General features: G+C 33.7%; 1 protein-coding gene across 10 annotated transcripts in view; it reads left to right on the top strand.

Moving 5' to 3' along the window:
- The window catches only part of Atf7ip (activating transcription factor 7 interacting protein), a 136,536-nt gene that overhangs the window by 26,003 nt on the left and 82,797 nt on the right, over nucleotides 1-27,736 (top strand). For 3 of the 10 annotated variants that reach the window (XM_004845838.4, XM_013072539.3, XM_013072533.3), the window contains exon 1: nucleotides 3,138-6,325. The exons of 4 other annotated variants lie outside the window; for them this stretch is intronic. In XM_004845838.4, the coding sequence (XP_004845895.1) occupies nucleotides 6,309-6,325 (17 nt within the window). In that variant the 5' untranslated portion in view covers nucleotides 3,138-6,308. Of the gene's footprint in view, nucleotides 1-3,135; nucleotides 6,326-13,510; nucleotides 14,574-27,736 lie in introns of those variants that run through there. 3 more of the 10 variants (XM_013072534.3, XM_004845837.4, XM_013072538.3) reach the window with 3 other exon arrangements.

The following is a 27,736-nucleotide window of genomic DNA, read 5'->3' as shown; positions in this document are numbered from 1 at the left end:
AAGCCCTTTCCTGTGGGCTGGGAACAGCGGGAGGGTTGGTGGCCGGGAAGCTCCTTCCTCTGGACCAGGAGCAGTGGGATGGTGGCTCAGAAGCCCCTGACTCTGGGCCAGGAGCATTGGGAGGGATGGTGGCCCGGAAGCCCCTTTCTCTGGGCCAGGAGCAGCGGGACTCAGTACTTTGGTCTGGTGGTCTGGTGTCCTCTGCGTCTTTGTAGTGTGGAACCAGGTGGCTGCCTTTCTGCAGTGGGGTATATTCGGCGTCTTCCGCATGACTCAGGACCTCAGGACCTCAGGACCTCGGAAGCGTGTGGGCAGACCTGCCTGTGTGCAGTGGGGTGATTCGGCGTGTTCTATCTGACTCAGGACCTCAGTAGGGCGTCAGCCTAATGTCTTTCAACTTTCTCCTCTCTTACTATCTTATTGATAAAATATGGACAATAAGAGTTCAGGATCAACTAAGATAATGAATGAGCTAATTAATGTGAAAATTCTCTTAGGCAGTAACAGGCCATACATGCATTAGTTGCTGAAGGGTTGCTTGGGCCAAGGCGAGGGTAGCTTGTTTGCAGGTGGCACACTGTACCCGGAACTTTCCTGGCTACACTCTTTGACAACGGACTTTGCAGTAAACATAGAAGCTGTTGTAGTTTGCTACACAGTTCGTAGAGTTTTCAGTCCTTAATCAGGTGGCTCCATGGCAGAGTGGCATGTGGCAGAGCTGTAGAACTATTCTTTTTTTGGTGTTTTTTTGGTACCAGGGATCAAACTCAGGTCTTTGCCCTTGCACAGCAGGCGGCAAAACCACTGAGCTAAATCCCTGGCCCCTGTAGAACTATTCTTTTTAAAAAGTTCCTGTATTATTTTTATTAGTACATGTTTGCAGTACAGTACATAATGATTACATTCACTGTGGAAGTTGGTACATGTACATGACACATCTTAAGCCTTTTTTCATCCCATTTCCCACCTCTCTTATCCTCGTTTCTCCATCTCCTAGTACTTTTCCCTTTGGCAAAAAATCTATCTCCCTGTTTCCTGTTATCTGTCTTGTTTCACTCTTTATTTGTACTTTGGGTTTCTTGAATAAGAGAAACCATGTGATCTTTAAGCTTGTATATCTGATTGATTTCTCTTAACATTATGATCTCAGGGTGCATCTATTCTTGTATTTATTTATTTTTGGTGCCGAGGATTGAACTTGGGACCTTGTACTTGCAAGGCAGAAACACTGAGCTAAATCCCCAGCCCTGGGTACATCTATTCTTAAAATATTTCTGGTACTTTATTAACTTACTGCTTATATTAACATCTTTCAAAATAAAAGTTATGTGACCTTTAAAGAAAATATCTGGTGCCATGCTGGCGCATGCTTGTAATCCCAGGATTTAGGAGGCTGAGGCAAGAGGAGTGCTTTGAGTTCGAGGCTCTGCCTCAAAAAAATCTTTTATAGGCTCTTTTTTAGCCTGAATTTTCAGGGTATTGGATCAGTATGTTACTTAATTACTATTTATACAAAGAATATTTTAAATTTGTGGATGAGTGATAAAGAAGAAAGTGTTTTTCTTTTATGACCATTAAATATAAAATATTAACCACAATTAAATCAGTTCATTTAGTACTTTGGTGAATACTTGTTTTGCTAATCTTGGGTTACGTAAACTACTTACACAGAGTTGTCTGGTCTGCACTAAAAGAGTCATGAATATCCTGACCCATTCCCTTGATACAGTCATAACAGATGCTGATTCATGAGGGTTTTGCCAGCATCCATTATTAGTTATGATGATTTGGTATAATTTTCTTTTTTCTTTTTTTTTTTTCCCTTCCCTTCTGGGGACTTGCATATCCTAAGTAAGTACTCTTATCACTGAGATACATCCCAAGCCCTTTTGTTATAGTTCTTTAGTAAGGATATTTTGTTATTTATTTAGAAGGTTTCCCCTTTCCCCTGTAACAGCAAGGATCTTATTTCTTTTGTCTGCTTGGTCCAGGCTTGCTTATTTGTTCTCTGCATGTTGCATGCAAATATCATTCTTAAAATTTTATTCCAGTTGTAAAGAAGCATGGGAATTTCCTTCACCACTTGATAGGATCTTTTTTGCCTATATGCACTGTGTTTTTGTTGTTTTATTCTCTGTGGTGAGTGGACCATTCTGTGGTAGCTTTCTGAGAAAGACTATATGGAATATATATATATTTAAATACAATGTTTGTTTGAAATGTTTCTCTCTATATTTTTTTGCTTGATTGATAGTTGGGCTGGGTATAGAACATTAGCTTGAAATGATTTTCTTTTAGAATTTTAAAGGCTCCTTAAAAATCAAGGCACATTTTTTCTTTTATTATTTCTGCTGATAAAGCTATTATTATTATTTTATTTCTGCCCCTCAGTGGAAGCTTGTAGAATCTTAATAGTCTCCCATGTTCTAAATTTTCACTGTTGCAGGTCTTGGTCTGGATCTGTTTATTATTGTTTGCTGGCATTTGTAGGGCTCCTTTGTCTACAATAATCCTTTTTTTTTTCTTTTTTTGGTACCGGGGATTGAACTCGGGACCTTGGGTTTGCAAGGCAGGCAGTGTCACTACTGAACTAAATCCCCAGCCCCTCAGAGAAATTAGAGACATTTCTTTTTTTTTTGGTACTAGGGATCGAACTCAGGACCTTGTGCTTGTGAGGCAGGCCGTGGCACCACTGAGCTAAATCTCCTCCTTTGTCTGACAATTCCTGCTCATACATTTTGAGAATATTTCTTTTTCTTTTCTTCTCTTCTTCCCTTCATTTTCTTATATTTATATTTTTTTTGGTACTGGGGATCGAACTCAGGTCTTTGCGCTTGCAAGGCAGATAGCAGAACCCCAGAGCTAAATCCCCAGCCCTCATATTCTTATTTTGTGTGCAGTGCTGGGGATCATCAAACTGAGGGCCTTGTACGTGCTAAGTAGTTGGTCTACTACTGAGCCACACTCCCAGCCCTGGAAATTTTTCTGAAATGATCTCATTGATAATGTTTCTCCATTTTGTCATTCCAGTTTTCTTCTGCTTTCAACTTTGTCTTTTTGCTCATGTATATTTTTCAACTTTATCATCTAGTTCTGTTGTTTTTTATTTCTTTTATCATATTCTATCAATTTCTGGTTTTCATTTCTTGACTGTACAGTATTCTAGAACTCAAGTAGTTGTAGTAGTAGAGTCAAGGGTGCATTTTTCTGTTTATATATTTTTTGGTAGTTTTTTTCTTTTTTGTACAATCTGTTGCTTTATGTGTATTTTTTGGTGGTAGTTGTTTTGGTGTCTGCCTTTCATGTTGGAAACGTTTCTCAGTTGGCCTCTTTTTCCTTGGCTGACTACATAATGTGATGTGGAAGATTAAAAAGTTGATTGGGATATTTAAATTCACCAATTTTGAACTTTCTTATAGGATAATCTGGGTGGGTCATTTTTGGGAAACTGCGCAAGTTTTGTGCCTCATGGTGCTCAGATACCTCCAGAAAACAGTCAAATAGTCTCTCATTTTCCTACATGGAGAATAAAAGTCTGATTGGCAGTATTGTGGGAGATTTGTGGAAGAAGGATTAGAGATCTCTGCAGTCATTTACCTTTCTTTTTGTATGGTACTCATTTATGTTTTTGTTTTTTGGTACTGGGAATCGAACTCAGGACCTTGTGCTTCCGAGGCAGGCATGGTGGCACTGAGCTAAATCCCTGGCCCTCATTCATTTTTTTGCTGGGGGTTGAACCAGGGCTCACACATATTAAGCAAGTGCTCTACCACTAAACTATGTCCCTAGCCTTGGTGCTTCCATTTTTAATTACAAATCTTGGCTTCAAATTTTTGCTAGGTTTGGGCAGAGCAAGTATTCACTGAAATGTTCACTTATGTTCTACAGTTTTGAGATCAGAGATCATCTGTTCTCTATACATAATATCTCCTGTGCAGTACCTATAAAAACACTCTAAAAACTGGAAAATACGTATAAAAGGTATTTTTACAACCTCTGATTTTCTAGTGCAGAGACTTTTAGCCAACACTAAACTTAGTTAACTTCTTCCTAGTAGATAAGAATATGTAGAGATCCTAAAAATAAAGGTTCTTAGGGGTTAGAAATTTTTGTGGTAGAAAGAAAACACTGGCTGTGACTTTCAATTAAATGTGTATTGAGCAATGATAGTTACCTGCTGTGGAAGAGAATGAAAAATTAATTGTGAATTTTGTCCTTATAAAAGATTACTAATATAAAGTGATAAGTAATGAAATGTGGTGAGTACAATGGTGACATGAATAAAAGATTTTGTGAGAACAACTATACCTGGTTTGGGAGGTGAAAGAAGAGTAAGGAGAAGTTAGTTGTCAGTGTTAAAATAGTTTAGGTGGAGTCATAAATAGTATTTATCAGGTTCTGATAGTTTCTTTGGGACCGGAGTGAAAGGTTTGCCATTTAGTCGTACCAGATGTCTGAAGAATAGCCTACCATTTTCCTTTCCCAACTATTTCAGTCAGACAAGGAAACAATGACTGTCTGAACTGGGGGTAAAGGTCTGTGGGCTGGGTCTGAGTATAGTCTGGGTTTATGTTTCAGATTTCATCAATTTTGTGAAGTTACTCTCTGAACCATTTGTACTATCACAAATTGGTAATAAAACTTGCTGTTATGGCTGGTGTGCAAATTAATTGATAGTCTAGTGAAATAGACTTACCTGCCTCATCAGGTAGCTCTAAATATTTGTAAATCCCCTCCACAATAAACTTATACTCCAGTGGTGTAGTAGTTTTTATCTGTCCTTGTCTTTCCCAGTTCACCACTATTTTGTTTTTAATGGAGAGATTTTCCTTGAGCTACCCTCAGAATTTCAGTTATGTTTTTGAAGAATTATTATGGCTTGCATCAAGTATAATATTTTGTTTTCTGATATAATACAATTAGTTTGCCTCATGGAAAATGAATTAATGACCTTTTTAATGCTCAGAAATTAAAAGCATTACAGAAAAATTCAAACATTAAACAGAAGTAGAATAAAATATGAACTCTTGTACCCATCCTTCAATTTAAAGGTTTATCATCTCATGGGGTCAGTTTCCATTTAATTACTATATTTCTACCCATATCACCACAACACCCTTCATGAATTTTAATAAATGCTTACATTTAGTGATGGATAGAAATAACAAAAAATTGCTAAATTTTAGGAAGGTAGACCAAGGAAGAAGAAAACATGGATTCCAAAGCTGATGTGAATTGCAACCAAACAGGTTCTTTTCTGTGGCTTTTTTTGATGGCTTTTTACTACCATGAAGGGGATACTCTCAAACTTTTCTTGATAATATGTACACTTTCAGACTTGTTTTTTACCTTTTTGTCCTTCTTACTTTTTTTTTCCCCCAGAGGCGCCTACATTCTTTATTTGATTTTCACTAGCAGTCAAATGTTGCAGGTTGGGGGGATGTCCCTGGCAAGGCATGAAATGTAATGTGCTCTGGGACCACTGACTCACCTGGGGATGTATTTATGACCATCTGCATTATGATAGAGAAGAAATTTTTATATTTAGGATAAATTACTTACAGTAAGATTTGTTATCATCTTAGTTCTAGAGATATTGTCACGATTCAAAAATTTGATTGTAAACTTTAACCATTCTCCTAGAGTTGAGCTCTTTAAGGTTTAGATTCATTCTGTGGGTAAAATTTTAATTAGCATGATATGAATTGAAATTAATTTGATCAAATTATTATCAGGGTTTAAGTAACTTAATTTTCTAGAATTTATGAAATCAAAGTTGTCTTCATGATAAAAATAGTATAAAAGGTTAAAAAAAAGACCTTGAGCAGGGTTTGGCCTTTTTTTTTTTCCTTTCTGGACTGAAATGGAGGCTTGCTTTCAGGCGAATTCCCTGATGTTTGCTCTGTGTGATTTGGCTCTATCTCTGTAACTGCTAATATATGGCGTGGACTACAAATTGGGATCTGGATGTGCTCAAAGTCTGTATTGCAAGTCGGGATTCACAGGCATTATGTCACAAAACTGGCTTGCTGCCTTCTGTGTTCTTTTATTGTGTCCTGAGTAGCTGCATTGTTTGTTGCAGTATATGCATTAGCTGTTGTCTGTGTTCAGTTTCCTGCAGGCTGACAAAGTGGGAGGGGCTTTGTTTGATACATAGCTGAGTTTTCACTGTGTGAGTTCTTGAGTGCACATTGCAGCCATCTTAATTACACTTTTGTGCAACTGAGACTGTGCAGCTGTCTCAAAATGGCTGCTAGCCTAGTCTTTGTAGCTGCTTAGGCAGCAAGTATGCCAGTGAGACTTGTCACATGCATCAGGATCAGAGGTAAGAACCAATTACTTTTTATCTTTTAGTATTTTAATTAAAATATTTGAACATAACTGCTTTTATATAGGAAAGCAGACTTAGAGCTTGCTTGGTAAAAAAGTTGAAATGTTTGCTAGAACCTGCAATCCTATATTGTGGAAACAGTACACTGGATGGTGAGGTCAAAGGTTAAATTTCTGTAATTTCTCACCATTTTATGTTCTGTCATTGCCAGAACATTTGATCACCCTGATAGTGCTTTTCTAGCCCAAATTAACTTAATCTTCCTTTTGTGTTTAATATTTTTGTTTGATATTTATTTGTAGAAATTTAAACATTAAAGTATCTGAATAGATTTCTTTTAAAAGCCATAAATAAGCCATGTTTTATACAAAAAGTATGATTTCTCTTATGTTTTGTGGGGAATTTTGTGGTTTTCTAGAAAGAATGGTAGCACTCTGTATAACTTTTAGAAGAAATTTTAATGCTGTCTTGTCTTTTTTTCCTTTTGGGTTATTTGGGTTCCAATTTTTTCTCATCATACAGACTTCTGTATCCAACTGTCACATTTTTAATGATGCTTCATTTTTTTCTTCAAATCACTTAAACTGACATTCAGATTCAGATTTTGAATTTAGAAATAAGTCCATATCTAGGCCTGGATACCCCCCTTTTTTTAATATCCAGTGTATTCTGATGCCAGAAGAGCTGGACTAAATATTCAATTATTTTATTTAACTAAGTGGAATTATTATGTAAATTTAAAAGTAATATAACTCAATGATTTTGTAAATTTAGCTTCAAAATTTTCAAAAATCTTCCTTAGCATTATGAAGTAGTAACGTTTATTGAGATAGTACAAGTTCATGGTTACCCAGAAAGTTGGGAGAACAAAGTTCTTATTCACATAGTATTTCAGAAGGCAGAGCAGTGTTTTCTTTAAGCAATATTTAAATTGCAGTACTTATTAAATGTTTTTCTAAATGGTATAGTAAATACCTCTGATATTGTCATTAGGTAAAATATTATGACTATATCCCTGACCAATATGACATAGAACAGTAAGTTCTGAACATTGTGAATAGAGTGACTTTCTAGAAAGAGCAACTTTTTGTGTTAAATTTTTATGGAGAACCTCCTAAAAAGGGTATATGGTGTTTTACTGTTGTATAGTTACTTTATAGTGTAAATTTATAGCATTTATTTTTCATAAGTATATTTAATAAAATGAAAACAATTAGATTATGATTAAGAAAACCTTAAAATGAGGTCATATATAATTATGTTAGTGTATAGATTTATTTCATTTACTTAAGTAACTCCAACCTTTAAGGTACTGTAGAATTCAGTTTGAAAATTATTCTAAACTATATCTTCTTTATGTTCCTTTTTTATTTTGATGAGGGTAAACTATATGATTTGTAATTTATAAGATTTAGTAGTTTAAAATTGCTGCTTTGTTATAATCTTGTGTTTTTACTTGTTCTTAGATTTTTAAAAAAATAAAATAGTTTTTCCTTGCTTAATCTTATGGAACATGGAGAATTTTCATAATTTTAATATTAATTTATGTAAATCATCCCGAAGCATGTGAACTTGGCCTTGAAAGAGAAAAAAGAACAAAGAAAAAACACTAAGTGTGGGGGATTTTGTCCATCATTCCTTTCAATGAAGTTTTGTTCCATAGTGTGACATAGAGAAGTGAATGTGCTGTGACCTGAAATCAGTTTCTTTTTCATACTTTTCTTGTGAATAGCTCACTTTCTTACAGGCAGGAGTGGAGGGAGAAGAGATTCTAATTCTAGTATTTAAAGTATATATATTTAAAAATACATATATTTTGTGAGCTATTGATTTTGTTCAAAATTCTTTAATGTTAAGGAAAAACTTACTAGCAATTGTATTGATTTTCAGATTGGGATCAAGGGAAATTTTAGTGATATAATGCCTTTGCCTTCAGTTGTTAACTAAAATTTACATTCACCTTTTATTAGATTATTACTTGTACATGGGGAAACAATAAGCAGTCTGGATATTCCTTCATTGCTGTGTTGCATTTTTGCAACTGTAAACATAAACTAGACTAGAATTATTACTTTGGAGTTGGTAACAGTTTTCAAATTTTCTCTCCCAATTACAGGTTCCCTTATTCTGGGTAATAGAGGGCAATCTGGAAGTTGAAAAAAACTAGGCCTTGAATTCAGATCAGGGTTTTGTATTGTTACTTCTTTTTTTTTTTTTTTTTTTGCCCTCCTCATCTGTTTACTCTTTTCATAAACTGTTTTATTAGCATAAATCACTAAGGGAAATGTTGGAGTGATGGAAGTGGAGTAACTGAGGGTCTAAACCTGAATTTGCATAATGTTGTGGCCACCTTGTTCTGATGCTGACCAGCTCATTCCATTTTCTGATTCTTGTTTCCTCATCTATGAAATGGGGAAAAAAATTTTTTGCATGTGTATGCTGATAATTCACATAATGTTTCCTGATAGTACCATGAAGCATCCTACAAATATAGGTCATTCTAATTTTTCCAGTAATATTTAAATGCTTTTCATTTTATTACTTCTCAGTTGTCGTATACTTTGTCATGTGTGTCTAGATCAATAGAAAAAATACTGTAATTCCTCATAATTCATGCTCAGAAGCAAGAAATTCTAAGTAGCATAAGTATATCCACTTGGTAATGTTATATATTCATGTCAGTGGTAATGGGTGCTAATCAATTCCTATGTATAGGTAATTGCATGTATTTATTAGGTAAAGACTATAGAATGTTGGCCTTAATATAATTAGAGATATAGGAGAAATGTTCTGGTTCTAAATCTGGCTGATTTCCAAATACACTGTGAGAAAATAACTTCTCTAAATTGTTTGAATCAGGGGTTTTTTCTTTTCAGTACAAATGAGAGTCTTAAGATAGTGAAATTTCTTTCAGTGGCCACAGACCTGCAGCCACAAGACATATTTGTATCTTTTAGCCATTGCCCCATTTCTCTAGCTGTGTACATTTTAAAGTTGTCAGATTTCATACAAAAATCTAGATGTTTTACCTCTTGAAAAATAGAAGATTGGGTAATGGTAGGCCTGCATTTCTCCTTGAGAACAATAGTCTACATTGAATAATACATGCTGTCTCTTTCAGACAGGGCTTACTCTTGGCTCACATTTGGTCCTCTTCACTGATTTACATTACTTGCTGGTCCCTGTGGGCAGTTCCTTTAAAAAATCCCCATCCTACTTATTTAATGAAGTGTTAGCAGATTTAAATGTTTAAAACATAGCTTCTAATCCAGAACAAAGTAAACGTAAGTAAAATCTATCATATTTTGCTTGATAGGAGAGACTTAGCATATGTAAATTCAGTTTATTCCTGGAAGGAATGTCACCTTTGGTAACCTTTGACTCTATCTTAATTTCTTTCTTTTTTTTTTGGTATGGGGGTTTGAACTCGGGACCTTTAGCTTGTGAGGCAGGCACAGTGCCACGGAGCTAAATCCCTGGCCAGACTATCTTAATTTTCATATTAGAGTACCAAAGGGGGCTGATTGACATCAGGCAAAAAGAGATTCAAAGAGAAGAGATTTTTTAAATGTTCATTAGAAACATAAGTGCCTTGAGGTCTTTAATATGATAATCATTCTTCTGTAAATATTGCTATTTTGTTAAAGATAGCACTGCTTACCAACTAGATATTTTTAATAGTGAAGTGAAATTATATTTCAGGTATTCAATTTAAAGAACAGATGAATGAAATAACATTTTATAAAAGATTTTTGCTCAAATTGATTGAGCATGTTTTAGTATTTAAAATAATGAGGACACTTACTAAAGTTTTTTTAACTGTAGATATTTTCCAACAGAAATTTTTCTTAACTAGATAATGTAAGAGGACATTAAACTTATTGAGAATTCACATTTATTTAAATTTATTAATTTAACCATATCAGATTTTGATACATGAAAGACTACTTTGATAGATGAAAGATGATAGTTTATAATCTTAGTCTAACCTGAATTTGAATTCTGCCTTTTCCAGTGCAAAAGCCCGTGGGGGGGGGGGCTTGTAATGGGCGTTTGAACTCTGGACCTTCACACTGAGCTCTACCCCAAGCCCCCACCTCCCACCCTCTTTTTAAAAATTTAAGACAGGGCTTCGTTAAGTTGCTAAGGTACCCAGTCTGACTTCAAGCTTGTCCTTCTGTTCTTCGGTTAGCCAGAGTGCTGGGATTATTAAAAGCCAGCTTCTTAACGTATAACACCCTGACCTGAGGTTGGTAACTCCCAAGAAGTGTTAAAGGAATTCCTTTTTGGAAAATAGCTTTCAAATAAAACTTTAACGAGCGTTTGAAAAAGCGATTAACTTGCACAGGAAACACGGACACCCTTGCTCTACTATTACAGTTCCAAAAGAAAGAGTTGGGAGAAAGGATAACATTTATTCAAGTAAGTGATTGTTTAAAAAAACCATTTAAAAAATCCTTCAGGTAAGCTTTCACAAGTTTTCTTTGTTGGTGATTTGTAACATTTTGTTACTGGTCATTAATGTGTGAATATGGAAATAGACAAAACAGCTTTACATGACTGGTGAATGAACCTATCTGGCTGTACTGAAAGAGGGAGGCTAACACTAGAGAGCCATCTGAGGCTTTTGCATCTGCCTGAGGGTGTTTGCCTTTCCTTCTGAAGTAAGTCAGATTCAGCTACCATTAAAAGTATGTGAGTGGTTCTCTCCTTTGCTGGAAATAGAAGTACCATAGAGTGAATAGTGGAAAGCATTAGTATAGAAATCAGAAGAGATTATTGCTGCTCTTCTACTGCTATTAATTGTATAGTTTTGGGTAAATTAAGAAACCTTTTTGTGCCATTCCTTGAATGAAAGGTGGTTGGACTAGATAGAGTCAGAAAGTAACACCAGCTTTGCATTTAGACAGGGTGAATCGATACTCTTCCACTCAGTCATGGCTATATGAGAAATTTTTATGTAGTGACTTGAGTATGATATCTATTTATATAGTAAGTGCTCAGTAAATACCAGTATTATTTTTATGGGATGAGGCAAGTTACTTGTTTACAGAACTTTAGTTTTTCTTATTTTTAAAATGAGGATAATATCCATCATAGTCTCAATATTCCAATTTAAATGAGGATAACATACAGCACCTAGTGCGGTGTTTAGCACAAGATAAATGTGAAGCAAATAGTGGTTGCTTATTTCTCACAAGGTTCCCTTTAGACTTTTTTTTTCCATTTTATATCACTTTTGGGAAGAATGGAATTGGGAAGAAATCTAGACTACTGGGTACTTTAGAAAAGGGTCTTTCTTGGGGTGTTGGCAGTCCGGCTGATTTACAATAAAAATGCTAGCGAGCAAGGTGTTTAGAATCTCAAAGTGAAGACCTTAAAGAACCTAAAAGGGACAAAAGAAGAATTTTCACTTGTGCTGAGATTCCGTGGCAGAGTAGAAAAAAAGTGGATTATGAATTGATCAAGTGATTCAATAAATATAACAAATGCTTGTTACAAATCTGTTATTTGCCAGACACTGTTTTGAAGCTTGCTTGGTGTGTAAGATCTCTGCCCTCATGGAGTTTATATTTGTGGGAGGAGTAGAGAGACACAGGCAATGTGTGGTGGTATAATGAGAGATTATAAATAATGAGGGATTGTGAATGCCGGTGGGTAGCTGCATGAATATTATTAAAGTGTAGTCTGTGGTCAGTCCAAGAACTCTTTGTTCCTTGTCTTCCATGACATAAAAGCTGGAATTTTGAGTGTCCAGAAATTTTTATATCAGATAAACTAATTTTGTCAGTTGAATAAAAAAATAAAAATAATTGCGGCTCATACTTTGCTTTTTTATTTCATTTTTCATGTAATTCATTTTCATTGTATTTTATGAAAATATTGATCTCTGTTGGATGAGCTAGATTCACAACTTCCAGTTTTGGCATTTTTTGGTTTTTTTTGGTACTGGGGATCAAACTCAGGACCTTGTACTTGCAAGACATGCGGCAGCGCCACTGAGCTACATCCCCAGTCCAGTTTTGGCACTTTTAAAAAAAACTGTGATACTGGCAAATGAACCCAGGACCTTTGCACTGAGCTATGCACCTAACCCTTTTTATTTTTTGAGACAAGGTCTTGAGCTAACTTGCCCAGGCTGGAATTTAACTTTCCATCTTCCGGCCACAGCCTCATATGTTGAGCTTCTTTTCATTGATAATTTACTTTCAGGTGATTATTTGACTTTGAAAATAATACTTAAATGGTTGTTATTTATATAGTATTGTATTCTGGACTAAATGCTGGACTAAAGTATTTTACCTCCTTTGGTTTTTCAAGTGCTTTTATTCAAATTTGGATACACATACAAGTAAGAAGAGAGGAAGCATCTAAAATAATTAAAACCAGGAAGGAATACAATATCTGATAATTTTAAGGGCTCTTTCCCAACTCTGAGATTTTATAATCTATATATGATACTTAGAAATCTCTTTGACCTAAGACACTTTCTCCCAACAGTATTAATTGTATGATTTTCTATCATTGATTACCTAGGTAACATTTATGTTTATCTATGTATTAGAAATCTGACATATGATATGATAACAATTCTTCTTACTATTTAGAGCCTCATCTTTACTATGCAATAGGGGTTTCTTAAGTATGTTTTAAGATAGCTAAAAATAAGATTTAAAAAGTATAACTACTTTGGATAACCGTTGATTGTCATTTTAAGTATGTTGTCATTTTATTATGGTTTTAGATGTAGCACTAAACAAGTTTCTGTATTACTTGAAAGTGAAATTTAACATATCTATACTTTTTAATCAAATAAGTGGAAAAAATAGTGGAGATGGAGAAATATCTATTAGTAGGTAATAAAGTTAAAAAGAAGAAAAGAAAAAGAAAAATTTAAATAAATGAGCCATAGGTAATGACTCAACTCTTGCCCAGTCAGATCTGGCCAATAAAAACAGCATCAATGATGTAGTTTCAGAAGGAATGTGGCATTAACAAAATATGTTCTTGTGAAGATATTTATAATTTAACATGTCTGAGTTTTTACACTAAAAACAGGATTTAGTCATATTAATTAATGATAAATGTCTTTAGGGGTACCTAAAGATCCACTAGTCTTATTTGGTAAAGACCATATAGTTCTAAGAGCAAGTCTATTTAATGATATTTACTGTTTAATTCATTAGTTAATGATATTTGTGAAGTAGCTGTAGAGTAAAATGAGTATAGCTTTTAGGTAATGTGAATTATAATTTATAATTTAATGATTAGTAAAAATAGTAGCCATTGAATTTCATGTAATTAGTCTATGCCACAAGTAAGCTAAGGCTTTTTAATATCTCTGGGTGTTAAAATATTTCTTGTGTAGTGGGAGTAGGATTGCAATTATGTAAGAATTGTAAGTTAGTTTTCTTTTACTATCTGGATTTGAACTATATTAGTGAATAGATAGCTAGATATATTCTAGAACCAGTCAGTGCCTGTTGGGGGAACAAATGGGGAGGGTTTTCTCAGCAGTACTGCCCTATAGTTTGGTCTTGAAATGAGGACTGCTTTATGTAAATTGTTCTTACTGGCGCCAGCTAGCTGTAACTGCAGTCTGGCTGTACTAGGGTGGCAAATAATACGTGTCATGGATTTTCTGTTTGGAATGTATAAGAATTCAGCCTTTTGGACTGAAATAACTGAGTTGATGTATTAGAATAACAGTAGTAAGACCTGTACAGTTGACAGTGAACATGTGGAATAATGAGAAGGCATAAGCCTTTTAAGGTTTTAGATCTGCTTTCATGGATTTATGCTTGTTGATACTATTGGGTAATATGGGGGAGGTACTTAACTGCACACAGTTGCTGCAGACCCAATAGTTGACAGCATAGAAAGCAGTACAAAGAATTCTGATTCTAGGCATTTTCACTTGAAACAGTCATTTTGAAGATACACTTTGTGTATTCTGTGAGCTTCATTGACATATTGAATGACGTTTTTTGGCTTTTGTGGTTAATGGAATGTTTGCTGCACAAACTACACAACAGATGTGAACCACTGTTTGAAAGGAATTTTGATATGTAGCCAACCTACTATATTCCTGTTTTTTTATGAATATGAATCAAACAAGAAATTCAGTCTCCAGAAGGCTGACCTAGAAGTCTGCATTAGCTTTTAATGTTCATACAGATGAACTAAATAGCAGTGGTTTACAGAAGAGGAAGTCCTTTTCACAGTATCAAGCTTCCCACAGGTAAGATATTCAGGTCCTTTTTGTAACACCTCCTCACCCCCTCAGGCTTTATATCTTTCACAGTGGAAAAGGGTTTTTTGGGCTTGTTTTTAGTTCTTGTAATAACAAGATTAGTAGAGCATTTAATGTTAATATTCAAGAGATTTTGAGTGCCATATTTGGATTTGGTGTTTTAAGAGATGTCATTTTTCACCTTTTTACAATTTCCTCATATTTGAATTGAAATGAGTTAACAGTGGGCTTCATATATGAATATTACTCATGTACAATATGTTCATATTTCATAAAAATCAGTTTTAGATCTTTTTATTATAGTCTTTTACTATAATTTTACTTACACTGACACCATTTGGTACATGGAGACAGATGACATTTTGTAACCTTACTTAACTTTGAAGTTTTAGTTTAAATTTACCACTTTGAATTCACCATTACACATTAGATTGTTTATGGAGTACATTTGGCTCATTGACATACATTAGATAGTATATATTTATACAAATATACTGAAGTTTTCTAGTTCCACCCTTATCTGTTTCTTTTCCCTATATTTAAATTTTTCACACTTTTAACAAAGTAAATTAAGAGTCTACAATTAAAATGAATGTATTAATTAGAAATTCTGTTGAATCTTAATATTTTACTTCTTAAGCTGAATGAAGGGTGCACTGGCATTCTTTTTTGTGTGCCTAGAATACTGTAAACAGAAAAATAAAATCCCATTAAATTAAAACTATATAAAATAAATAATATCATAACTGTAAAGATATGAAGGTGTATGTTTATAAAGAAATGTAAATAGGAGTGTTCAATAATATCATTGTGGCCGGAGAGAAAATATAAAGATTTTCAGGGAATGGGCATATGTAGGACAAAGTGAAAAGTGATAGGTTAGTTAAGTGGGAGAAAGGGTTTATGTTAGGCAGATCTCTGCTCTTTGCTTTCCTCTCTAGGAATTAAACAACAGAGTTTTTGTGTTTTGCAACTTTTAAGCGTTAGTTTTAGCTTCTGGAAGGTAACTGGTCACTCATTTACTACGTGGTTGTGTACTTAAAAATTGGAAGCCTCCTCTGACAGACGGCACACTCATATTTCAGGGATATGAACTACTTTTTGACAGTTTTGCCTAGATTTTTAAATTATTTTAATCTATAGTCTTTTAAATATAATGATTTATATGTTTCTGTTGGTTTCATCTCAGTAAACAATTTCACTAGGATTGACAAAATAATTGGTAGTAGAAAGATATCAGTTCTGATTAATGTTTTTGAGGGCAGAAGGCCGTGATTTCTCTTGGTATGGAGGACATCATACATCTGAAAATGTTGATAAATTTTTTTCCAATTTCTGTAGAGCCATTTATTTGGGACAGTGTTGGGCAGGGTACATTGAGATGGACTGGTTTTTGTATAGAACAGATATTAGATCAAGGAGAAGAGTTTATTAAATGTTTTTAGAGTTGGTGGGGAGTTGTAGCAAAAAATGACAAGGGAAGTAAGGGGAGAGGAGTATTCTATGCATAGAAAAATTTAAGAGGAAACGTGTAAGACAAAAATAAAAATCAAGAAGATAAAAGTATAATCCTTTTTTGTTGTTGTTGTGGTATTGCGGATTAAATCCATGGCCTTCACACGGAACTGTCTCCCCCCCTTTTTTTCTTTGAAACAAAAGTCTTCTAAGTTGCTAAATTACCCAGGATGGGCTTGAACTTGGGATCCTCCTGCCTCAGCCTTCCTGTGTTGGGATTACAGATGTGCACTGCCATGCCTGGCTAAAGTGTATATTCTTTGATATTATTGAAGTTGAGTATAAGTGATCCAAAAACTGGGCATGAAAGTTTAAGTTTTTAGTTCCTAATGATTTTCTTAGGTAATAAAAATTTATTTAGTAACCAATGCAGAGTCATAAATCTTTGAAATGAAGTGAAACGGATAAGTTGTTCTAACAGTGCACTTTGAACAGAAATCTACTGTTTAATATTCCTGATATAGGTTTAGTTTCTGCTTTAGCATTTTTAACAACGAAAGAAAGCATCTTTGATTTCATAAGACAGTTCCTTCTTTTTGTTGGATCCTGACAAACTAACATTTTCTGAGACAAAAGTTACCTTTTGCCTTCCAGTCCCTTCTGCCCTACATGTCTGTCTGAAGTCATTTTTCCTTGTGTTTTCTAGGTAAATATCCTTCATTTTTCAAACTATTCCCAGTACAACATGTTGTTTCAGATCATTCTTTAGCATGATCATCCTTTTGTTTATTTTGAAGTTATTAAAGTCTCTATCTCTGATATTCAGAGCGAAACATAATACTTTTGAGAATATCCCCCCATTCTCCCTTGTATACTTCTATTCTGCAATTTAACTTTGTAATAACATTTTTTTGGCAGCTACTTTGCACTATTGAATTTGCATTTAAAATTCTTTAGCCTTTTCCTACATTTCATTGGTAATTTAATACTTGAATGTTTGAGCCAAGTAGATTTCCTTATATTTATGTCTTTTATAATTTCTAATATTACTTATTATGTTCCTCTGGATCTTCTTTGCTATATTTTTCCTATTTTAATAGATTTTTTTCAAAGAACTGGCTTTGGTTTCTTTGGTTGCTGGCTATTTTTTGAGTTCTCTCATAATTTTCTGCTTTATATTGTAAATTCCTTGCTTTGATATACCCTTTGACTTTTACTAGTGTTTTTGAGCTTCTGTTTTTGAAATTAACACTATATGCAATTGAGATTTTGTTTCATCTTAATATAATTTTTCATTTTAGTTGATTTTCCTGGATGGTATACTGTTGGTGCCTTGTTATTTTTCCAAGAAATCCACCTTGATTTTTGGATTTGTTTCTTCATCTTTTTTTTTTTTTTTTGTCTTGGTACCAGGAATTGAACTCGGGACCTTGTGCTTGTGAGGCAGGTGGCGGAACCACTGAGCTAAATCCCCAGCCCCGGATTTGTTTCTTGATCCAAGTTGTTTTTTTCAAATTTCTACAAAAATTTTCGTTTCATCCTATTGATGTATTTAACTTCATTAATTTACAGTCAAAGAATATGGCTTTTGTGGTTTATTTTCTTTTTGGTCTTTGAATTTATTACGATTTCTTTGTCTCCACATGAAAGGTCAATATTAATGTTTCTTTTGGATATGCACAATTGTGAAAAATTTATGTGTTGGGTATACAACTCTTTCTATTGTAGCATATTAATTGGAGGATACATTCATTATTTTTTTCTTTGTAGATTTCAGAAAAGGAGTATATATCTCTGTAGATTTATTATCTTCCTGACCTCTTTTAGAACTGATTTTGCTATATGTGATTAAAAGTGATATTATTTGAACACCTTAAAGAGAGATATTTTTAATGGCAGAACATGTCTTTTTTGTACCATTACTTGACTTTAACTGAACTTTTTTTTATACATAGAAAAACTTGTTATATATAGGTTTTATATGATTACCTACCTTTTTTTAGAGGTTAGCATTTGCATAATAATGGTATTTTCATCCCTTTTTCAGCTTTGCTGTGCTGCTTTATTATAATATATGTCTCTTGTTTATAGTACCTCCCTAATTTTTTGTGTACGTGTGTTTTAATTGGCTTGAAATCCAAGTAGTTTTTATTTGATTGATAGTTTTCTCCCCCTGTCCCATACATATTCTGCAACTCTGAAACCTGCTAGCTTCTCTTGTAGTTATCTGGGATTTTATTTCAGATTTATTTTAAAGATTATGAATCTTAAATTATTTCAGTCTACCCATGAGTTTACTTTTGTTTTGTTTTGGTAGCACAGCTGGTTCCCTTATTCGAGTTCCTTCTTAGTATCTTTTACTGTTTTATACCTGCAGTATATCTTCTTATAGTTGGTCTGTTTTCTTACTCTTTGCTTAGATATAGTAGACACAGTATCTATTTCTCCATCTTTGCGGAATACTAGTTTGGCTGGTAGTAGATCGAACTCCAGGATAAAAATAACTTTTCCTTTTAACTTTGAGGATACCGTTCTTCTAGTATTCAGTATTGCTGATGACAAGTCTGATGTCAGTTTAATTCATATTTCTTTGTAAATTTTTCTTTTACCCTAAGTTATTAGTATTCGTTTTCTGAAATTATCACTATATGTTTAGGTATCAAAATTTTTTATTTTGCTTTAGTTTAGTCTGTTTTGTTATTTAGTAGGTTTTAATGATTGGAAAACTTGTATAGTTTTTCAGCTCTGAATTCATTCTTTCTTTCTTTTCTGGTGTCCCCAATTCTCTTCAGTTAAAATTGATACTTCTGGATATATCCCCCTTATCTGAGCTTTAATTTTTTGTTTGTAAAATGTTACCAGAGAATATATGGTCTTGATTAAGTAGGTCATTTCAGCATTGTTTATGAAGCTTATTTTTCGAAAAGAGATTTCATATTGATTTCCTATTGCTATATCTGTATGTTCTTATTGATAAATAACATCTCATGCACACTTGAGAATTTTTTGATGTACTATTTTAAAGTGTATTGTGTTATTTCTGCTAATTAGCTTAATGTTTTAGTTTGTTGATTTGTTTTGTAAAATCTGGCACCTACTCTTGTTTTGCATTGGTAGGGATTGGGCCCCACAGACTAGTGCATGCTTGGCAAATGTTCTACCACAGAGTTACATTGCCAGCCCTTTTTTATCTTTTAATTTAGAGACAGGATTCTCCTAAATTGCTAAGCAGCCCGTTGTGGGTCAAATTGGTGATCTTCCTCATCCTCTCAGAGGGCTGAGATTAGGCATGCTGCACCACCACACCCAGCTTTATTTATTTTTTGTGGTTCTGGGCATTGAACCCAGGGTACAATTATGTACATCTCCAGCGGTCCCCCTGCTCCCCTTTTTAAACTTTTTTTATGTTGGGAAAAGATATTGCTAAGTTGCTCAGGCTGGCCTGGAAGTTGTGATCCTCCTGCCTCAGCCTCCTGAGTAGCTGGGATTACAGGTGTGCACTACCACTCCCAGTTTGATTATACTTTTTATATTTGAGCTTTTCTCTTTAACTTCGGGTACCTGCTGACAACTCAGGTGATTGTAGGGATGTGGAAGCATACCTTTTGCACATGGGACATAATGGTAATTTGTCTTTTGGACTTCCTTTATCTTCTGGGGCTCAGTGTCTGAATAAGTCACTGTTTTAACCGCAGTCATTAATGTCATTGCTGCCCTTTCTAAGTACTAACACAGAAGACAGAGAGTCAGAGAAGCCTTCTTAACTGATCACATATACACTACATGAATGTGTTTTCCACGTGAAGATTCAAACTGGTATATGAGATGTGTAGAAGTCTATATTTATGTTCCCATCTTTCCCCAAGTGAGCTACTTTTACTAGCTTGACTGATATCCTTACAGACTTCTAAAATATCACTTGCATGCCTACATACATGTTTAATTTGTGTGTTTAAAGAATGTAATAGCATAAAAATAGAAAACATTGCTTGCTTATATCAGACTTTCTGTTTATTTAATTTCCATAACGTTTCTGTTATAACAGACACTATTATAGTTTCAGTTTAATAGATGAGGATACTGAGGCAAGGAAAGGCTATGTATCTTGGACAGGTGACTTAACTAGGAAAGGATATTGCCAGTATTTAAAATACTATGTCCCACAACCAGTGTTTTCCTTATTAATACTAAAAGTTCTGCATTGCATTTTTTTACACTTAATAATATTTCTTAGAGAGCTTTTCATGCCTGTGAGAGATCTGTCACATTCTTTTAAACTCCTTATAGTGCTTTAGTGGGGAATCCAAGTATTTTTTGAAGATATTTTCTTACTTTGTTCTGCTATTACAGGGCAAGCAGTAGGCATCCTGATACGTTCCCTTTTTAAAATGTTAGTTTATCTTAGGATACGTGTCTCAAAGTATGTTTAGTGTGTCACAGTTATTTGACCCTCTTCTTAGAAATGGTTTTGACAGTTAATTGTTCCAGCAGTGTATGAGACTACTCACTTTTCTACATTAATGTTTGCCATAAATTGTTGCCAGTCAGTTGGATAAAAATGTATTTTTTGTTGTTGTTTTCTCTGATTATTATTGAAATTGAACATCTTGTACTTGTTTTAAATTGATGTTTATTTTTTCTTGTTTGTTCTTTTTATTTACTAATAGGTATTTTTTATTTTGGATACTAGTCCTGTATCACTATGCTTTTTTTCACAAGTGATTTTAAAAAACTATTGTTAAATATAACACTACATGTACTTTAAAATTTTTCTATTTTGTATCTAGTATGTTTGCTAGTGCACTTACATCTGAACTATTTTGATCCATTTTCAGCCAGTCATTTAAAAATCTCTCTTCCCACTTAATTTGTGATGGTTTCTCTGTCATATAGTACATTCTTTTATTGTTTATGTTTGTCTTTTGGATAATTACTCTATTGTACTATTTTTCTAACTGTGAGAGCAATTGTATTGATCACCTTTCCATTGCTGAGACAAAATACCTGACTTAACTTAAAGGAAAAGATAGTTTATTTTGGCTTACGGTTTGAGAGGTTTCAGTCCCTGATTAGCTGGCCCTAAGGAATAATCATCATGGCCGAAGGGTACAGAGGAGGAATGCTGCTCAACTCATTGCATCCAGAAAGAGCAGCAGAAAGGAAGGGACCAGGGACCAGATACAGTCCCCAGGGTCATGCTTTCATGACCCCTTCAGACACACTCAAAAATGTGCTTTACTGATGTAGGTGTGCCTCAAGCCAATACAGTTGACAATGAAGATTAACTGCTATAGTAATTATTACTTTGGATTTTTAATATTTTCTCCATATACATTCCCATATGTATTTTCCCCGTGTGTGTGTGTGTGTGTGTGTGTGTGTGTGTGTGTGTGTGTGTGAAATACTGATGATTGAACCCAGGAGTGCACTACCACTGAGCTAAACCCCAGTCCTTTATATTTCTAATGTTGAGATAGGGTCTTGCTCAGTTGACCAGATAGCTCTCAAAATTGTGATCTTTTTGCCTCAGCCTCCTAAGTAGCAGGGATTATAGGCGTGTGTGTGTGTGTATGTGTGTGTGTGTGTGTGTGTGTGTGTGTTGAAAAGAATGTCAGGTTTTCTCAAATGCTTATTCTGCATCTTTTGAAATAATGTGATTTCAATTCTTTCAATGTGGGGTATCACATTGAATCTCATATATTGAACCATCCTCACACTTCAGAGATAAATAATTTGGTCATGATACATGATTCTTTTAATGTGCTACTGAACAAGAAACGACTGAAATTTCTTGTTGTTTGGAAGTGATTTTTACGAGTTTAAGGGATGTTCTTTATGTTCTTGTTTATTTTTATTAGTTGTTATTTTTTATTTTCATTAGTGAATGAATGTTGAAACATAGTGGTTTTTTGATTTCTATTGAGAAATAAGTTAATTTTAGTAATCCTTTTGGATTTTTAATAAATTTCCTAACATGCCTATATTTTAAATTACTAGAGAAATTTTAAATTGAGAAATAGTGCATTCTGTATAAAAGTTATCTCATCTTTTAGTAGTTAAACAGGCAGTTAGAGATAAACATATTTGAGGAAAATGCAGTTTCATGTTTTATGGCTTTAAAGATCTGATTTTGTAGTAGTCAGTTCCCACAGACTGCTTGCTGCCTATTCTTTCCAAAGACTGTTTTTGCACAGTATTGAATTGATTTTCTGTTAATTGTGATGTGGCTGATCAAAAAAATTTTTGTTATCTGGAAAATAGCTTTAGAATATTTATCTTAAGAAAGACAAGATGTTAAAAATTTTGAAGATAAATATAAGTATTTGAAAATACTGAATTTGTGAACCTTGAAAAGAAATTCTTTGTACTTATTTCACTTATAACTGCAGGAACTTGGGTTTGTTTTTCTTCCCCCCTTCTTATTTTTTAATTTCTGGAGGCTCTAGGCTCAGTTTAACTATTTTCATGTGGCAGAGTGCCAGATTTCCAATAACCCTGAACTGAGCATGCTGCTGTTGCTTAGCAACTACTTGTGAAGTCTTGTGGCCATAACTGAATTATAAATAGTGTTATGAGCAGAAGTATGATTGAAATTGAGATCGGAAAGAAAGGCATACCCTTGTCTAGCAGAGTCACTTTTCAGCATGAAATTGGGAGTATAAACCCTATGAGGAATAATAATAGGGCCTCTGAAGAGGTCTTTCTTAATTAACATTTGAAAGTTTCTTTTATATTATTAGGATTAAACAGTCTGAAGTGAAGACTAGAGAACTAGTCATGGAAACTGGAGAATGACTAATTTTGATGGTCATATATATAGAATACCCATACATGTTATTTTACTGCCTGTATTTCTTTTCATGTATATATGTCTGTCTATCTTATATATAATATATATGGCTATATACAATGTTTTCTGTTAGAGTATTTTTTTTTTTTTACTTTTAATTACATCATTTCTTTACAGTGTCTTAAAAATCGTACTTCAGTAATGGTCCTGATGAATATTGGATACATGAACAAAGCCAATCTATCTTCATCATTGCTTTTAAAGAGCAGTACATTTTAGAGTAGGATTTATTAAAATGTTATTAGAGAATCAAAACTTGAAGGATCTTTTAGGGTTTTATTTTAATTTCCTTGTATTTCATATGCAAAATTTCAGACCTAAAGATGGTAAATGATTTGCCCAAGATCTCCACCCTTATCTCTTTTTTCTGTATTGCATCACTTTCTCTTGTTGATGCATATAGAGTAGCTTTTTTTCTTACATTCGTATTTCATAAGTTTACACAAAATTTAATTGCGTTCCATAATATATAATAAAAATACACAACTCTATTCAGTAATAAGCATAGCTCATGGGCAGATTTAGGTGGCAGCAGACCGCATCAGTTAATGTGTTTGAAGAGTGGATAGAGAATATTGGCTCATTGATAACGATAATTTAGAAGAGAAAGACTAAGAGTTTCTGAAATGTATTTTTTTAGGGAGGGAGAGGAGGAAGGGAACATAAAAAGAATTAAGTTGTGTTGTGTATGTAGCAACTTCCCATGATGAATGTAATTGTTATGAACTGCAAATATGTACTAGTAAACATTAAAAATCAAAGTATGGTATTTTATGGTCCATATCTATACTTTTTTTAAAGATTTTATAAAATAAAATTATGTGGTAATTCTTGGTTTTGGATTACAGGAGCTCTGTACTATTTTCTTTCTTTTCTTTTCTTTTCTTTTTTCTTTTTTTTTCAGTAGTACAAATCAGTGCTAAACCCAAGGATGCTCTGCCAATGAGTTACATTCCCAGTCCTTTTCTTTCTGCAGTACTGGGGATTGAATCAAGGCCTATCCACCCAGCTATATTCCAGCCCTTTTTCTCTTTTTTAAAGTTTTTGAGACAGGGTATCATTAAGTTGCTCCTTTCTTTGCTATTTACATAGTAGAGATACTGCTATCAAAAAACTTACATTTAAGGACCCGAGTTCAATCCTCAGTACCAGAAAAAAAAAAAAAAGGTTAACATTTTTTGAAAGATATAAGTGAATAAAGATGTAGAATTATAAATAGAATTGGCTAGAAAAGTTGGGGTAAAAATAATTTGCATCTATAGGGAGGGAAAATCAGGAATATTGCTTTGTTATTGAAGAGAAAAATAGTTGATACAAAGAGGAGTTGAATTTCTTCCACAATATGGGAGAGAAGCAAGGTTCTTCCTTTAGTTATGTTTGTTATTGAAGTGAGTACATGAGGCTGGGACCACCAAGCAATCTGGCTCTCAGCTGCCAGTTTAATTCCTGTGGGTTTTTAGCAGAGAGAGAAGCAGGAGAAAAGAGGTTATTGGTCCATAGTAGCTATCTGTACATATATAAACTTCTTCAGTACATTTTAATGTTGCTGAACTAATTGTTCTAAAGAGCTTTGATTGTTCAGTTTCCTGCAGGTTCTGATTGATATGTGTTTTGTGGCTACTTTGAATAATGTTCTGCAAACTTGATACTTGCTTGGCTTTCTTGAAATAAAACAGGCCAGTATAAGTAGAAATTTGGAAAAAAGTTTTACAAATGCTTTAAATGCCACTTAGGAAAATATGAAATACTGAGACTTGTATTTAGAGTGATATGTGACAATCTGGGTTTATCAAAGAATTTCTTACAGTTGTACTACACTATTAACAAAATTTGATCATAGGTGACATGTTCTCTCACTAATTATAACTAATAGGTTAATTCATATTGCTTTCATTTGTAATGAGAATAATAGATTATTTATTCAGATAAGTAAACAAATCTATACACATACAAGATTGAAGATATTTTAATTTTATTTTTTGCAGTCCTGGGAATCAAACCCAGAGCCCGAGGCATTCTAGGCAAGAGGTCTACCACTAAGCTACACCCCCAGCCCTAAGATATTTTAAAAACATAAATACAGTTACAGTTAAACTTGGGATATCCATCACATTTGAATTAACATTAAGAAAAATAAATTAAAAATGCCAGGCTACTTCTCATGTAAACTTGTTTAAAATGACAGTATTTATGGTTTTAAAACCTTAGCGTACCTTCATTTTAAAATCCAGCCATTGTTAAATGTTTAAAGAGTGTTAGCTAGTGGATTGCTTAATTTTTATCCATCCTTTAGTAGAAATTTTGTTACTTAAAACCATTCTGTGTTCTTATGTTTTAAAGGCATTGTTTACAGGATTTATTCATGATCAAAATAAGTCCGTCACGTAATAATTTTCATATAAAGTATTTAGATTTTCAGTGTCAAATGTGAGAATTTATTTTACATTTTAGGTAACAGTGCCAAAGAAAACATTTTTAAATTAATTTACCATTTCACCAAAAAATTCTTTGGGAATGGCGAGTGGAAGAGGTTTGGTCATTTCTTAAATAGCCCATAATCTAATTTTCCTCATTGTGACATTAGATTGCAAATTGTTATCTTTAGGAATTAAAATACACTCCAGAGTAAAATTGTCATATACAAAGAAAAATGCAAATTAGTATGCTGAACAGTTTTTTTTACCAATGAGATGTTCAAATAATTTCAGAAAAAAGTGATAGAATGCAGTGCTTTTCCAGTTGAGAATTTAGAGCTTCGAATTCATTAGAACTGTGATTCAAGTGCCTCATTCTGAAAAAAGATAAAACAAGTAGGTACATATTTATGAGCATGTATACATACATGTGCACCCAAATAAGTAAAATAATATTGACATGCATGTTACTTAGAAGTGGTCCATTTATTTGACTTATCATTTATTTTTCTTTAATTGGCATCTAATAAGAAAAGGTGTTAGATTAGTATTTTAAGTGGTAAAATGTATGACACCTATTTTTCTCCAAGAAAGTGAAATGTTTTAGCTGGTAGTTTTACTCTTGTGTTCATATCTATTCTAAGATTCATACTAGTATATTGTTTCTATATTTAGGCTGTTGCCAGGCAGCTTTAAACTTTCTCCTTTTATGGTTACCCAAGTTTTAGCTTCCTGATTGGTTATATGACCTTGCTTTCATTAGCCAACCACTGTGACTATGCAAATTGTATTTCAGTTTTTGTGAAAGAACTGATAAGATGGCTGCAAGAGGCTCCTTTTGGCATATGTTTATTATTTCAGAGAGGATTTTCATCATTATGTAATAATAAATGTAGATTTCTTTTAAAGGAGTGTTTTATTTTTGAAATAGGAAATCAAACTAAGCAAGCTTTGAAAGGCTGAAATGCCTCTTTAGTGTCAGATTTGATTGATTTTAATGATGTTATGTTTTACCTCTGTTAGGCAATGTATAAGTGAATATATTTTATTTTTTATATGAAACATGCCAGCATGTTAGTGTACTAGTTTGTCAAAATGTTCTAGATCACTAACTTTGCCTTCGAAAAGAATAGCTTTTCTCATTTAAGAATTATTTCAGTTATCCATTATATGTATGTAGCCCATCATTCTTTTACTCAATATTGAATATGCCCTGGGTTTCCAAAATTATGTAGTTTATTACTATAATAGCAGACTGTCTTATTTTGTGAAATTGCCTCAGAAGCACAACATGATGATACCACTATGTTTAAGATGTTTTTTGACATTAAAGCTTTGGATGCACAAACTTTAGTAGTTTTATAGAAGATACAGATGAGAAATACCAAAATATTTCATTAAAAATATATAAGTCTAGGTATTAGAGTTCATTTATAATGATTATTTTTAAATGGATCCCCCTAAAATACTGGCAAATACAGTAAATGAAGGCAAGACACATTATATGAATAAAGAAAATATTGATAAGATGTGACAGCCGTATGAAAGACATTTTTCGTATTGATTATGTGTAATCCTTTTTGGTATTTTTGTATGTATATATGTGTGTAGTTATGTTTGTTATGCATTGGTTGTACTGGGGATTGAGCCTGAGGGCTCAGGCATATTAGGGAAGCAGCATACCACTGAGCTACATCCCCAGCCCAAGGATTTTGGTTAGACCAGCCTGTAATAGAAGAGAATGTATTTGTTTCACTTAGACTTGCTGATAAAAGATAGTTAATTGTATTTTCCATGTGCAGGAGACTATTAATAATTCTACTTAAGAGTGTTCATCTGTATCATGCTTGGAAGGAACTTTTTCTATTTTGCTTATTTTGTTCTTTCATATTGTGTGTTATGCACATTACTGTCATCCTGCAAGATAAAGCATACTATAGAATTATGTTCCATTTTGGACAAGGAAAATGGTAACTGGCTTATCTAAGATGAGGACATAGAGAACAATGCTGGAGCTATTTTACTTATAGTCACTTTTATTACTGGTGTAATTACAGATGCACTTATTGACCTAGAAATGTGAATCCTCTAAGGTACGAATCAACATTCAGTTTTCTTAATACCCCCCCCCCCCGCCCCAAGTGTTACCAGTGTGACCCAGTAGAAGGTTAGGTTAAAAAACAAAACACCCCACTGTAGTTCTGCTATTTCTATTTCTTTGTTAAAAAATAAAAAGTTTATTGAGATGCTGTTCATCCATCATGCAAAACACCTGTTAAAGTATAGGTTTGAGTGGTTTATAGCATATTCAGAGTTGTGTAGTCATCACCACAATCAATGTTAAAGCAGTTTTACTATCCCACAGAGAAGTCCTGTACCATTTACTAGCTACCTCTTATTTCTTCCCAGAGCCTCTAGCCCTCAACAATCAC

This window comes from Heterocephalus glaber, unplaced genomic scaffold (genome assembly GCF_053883595.1).
Source record: "Heterocephalus glaber isolate CG9 unplaced genomic scaffold, H.glaber_assembly_v1.0 deba00001444, whole genome shotgun sequence".
In the NCBI taxonomy this organism is placed as follows: domain Eukaryota; kingdom Metazoa; phylum Chordata; class Mammalia; order Rodentia; family Bathyergidae; genus Heterocephalus; species Heterocephalus glaber.
Note: the sequence above shows the minus strand (reverse complement) of the source record. Positions and strands in the feature narration are given on the sequence as shown.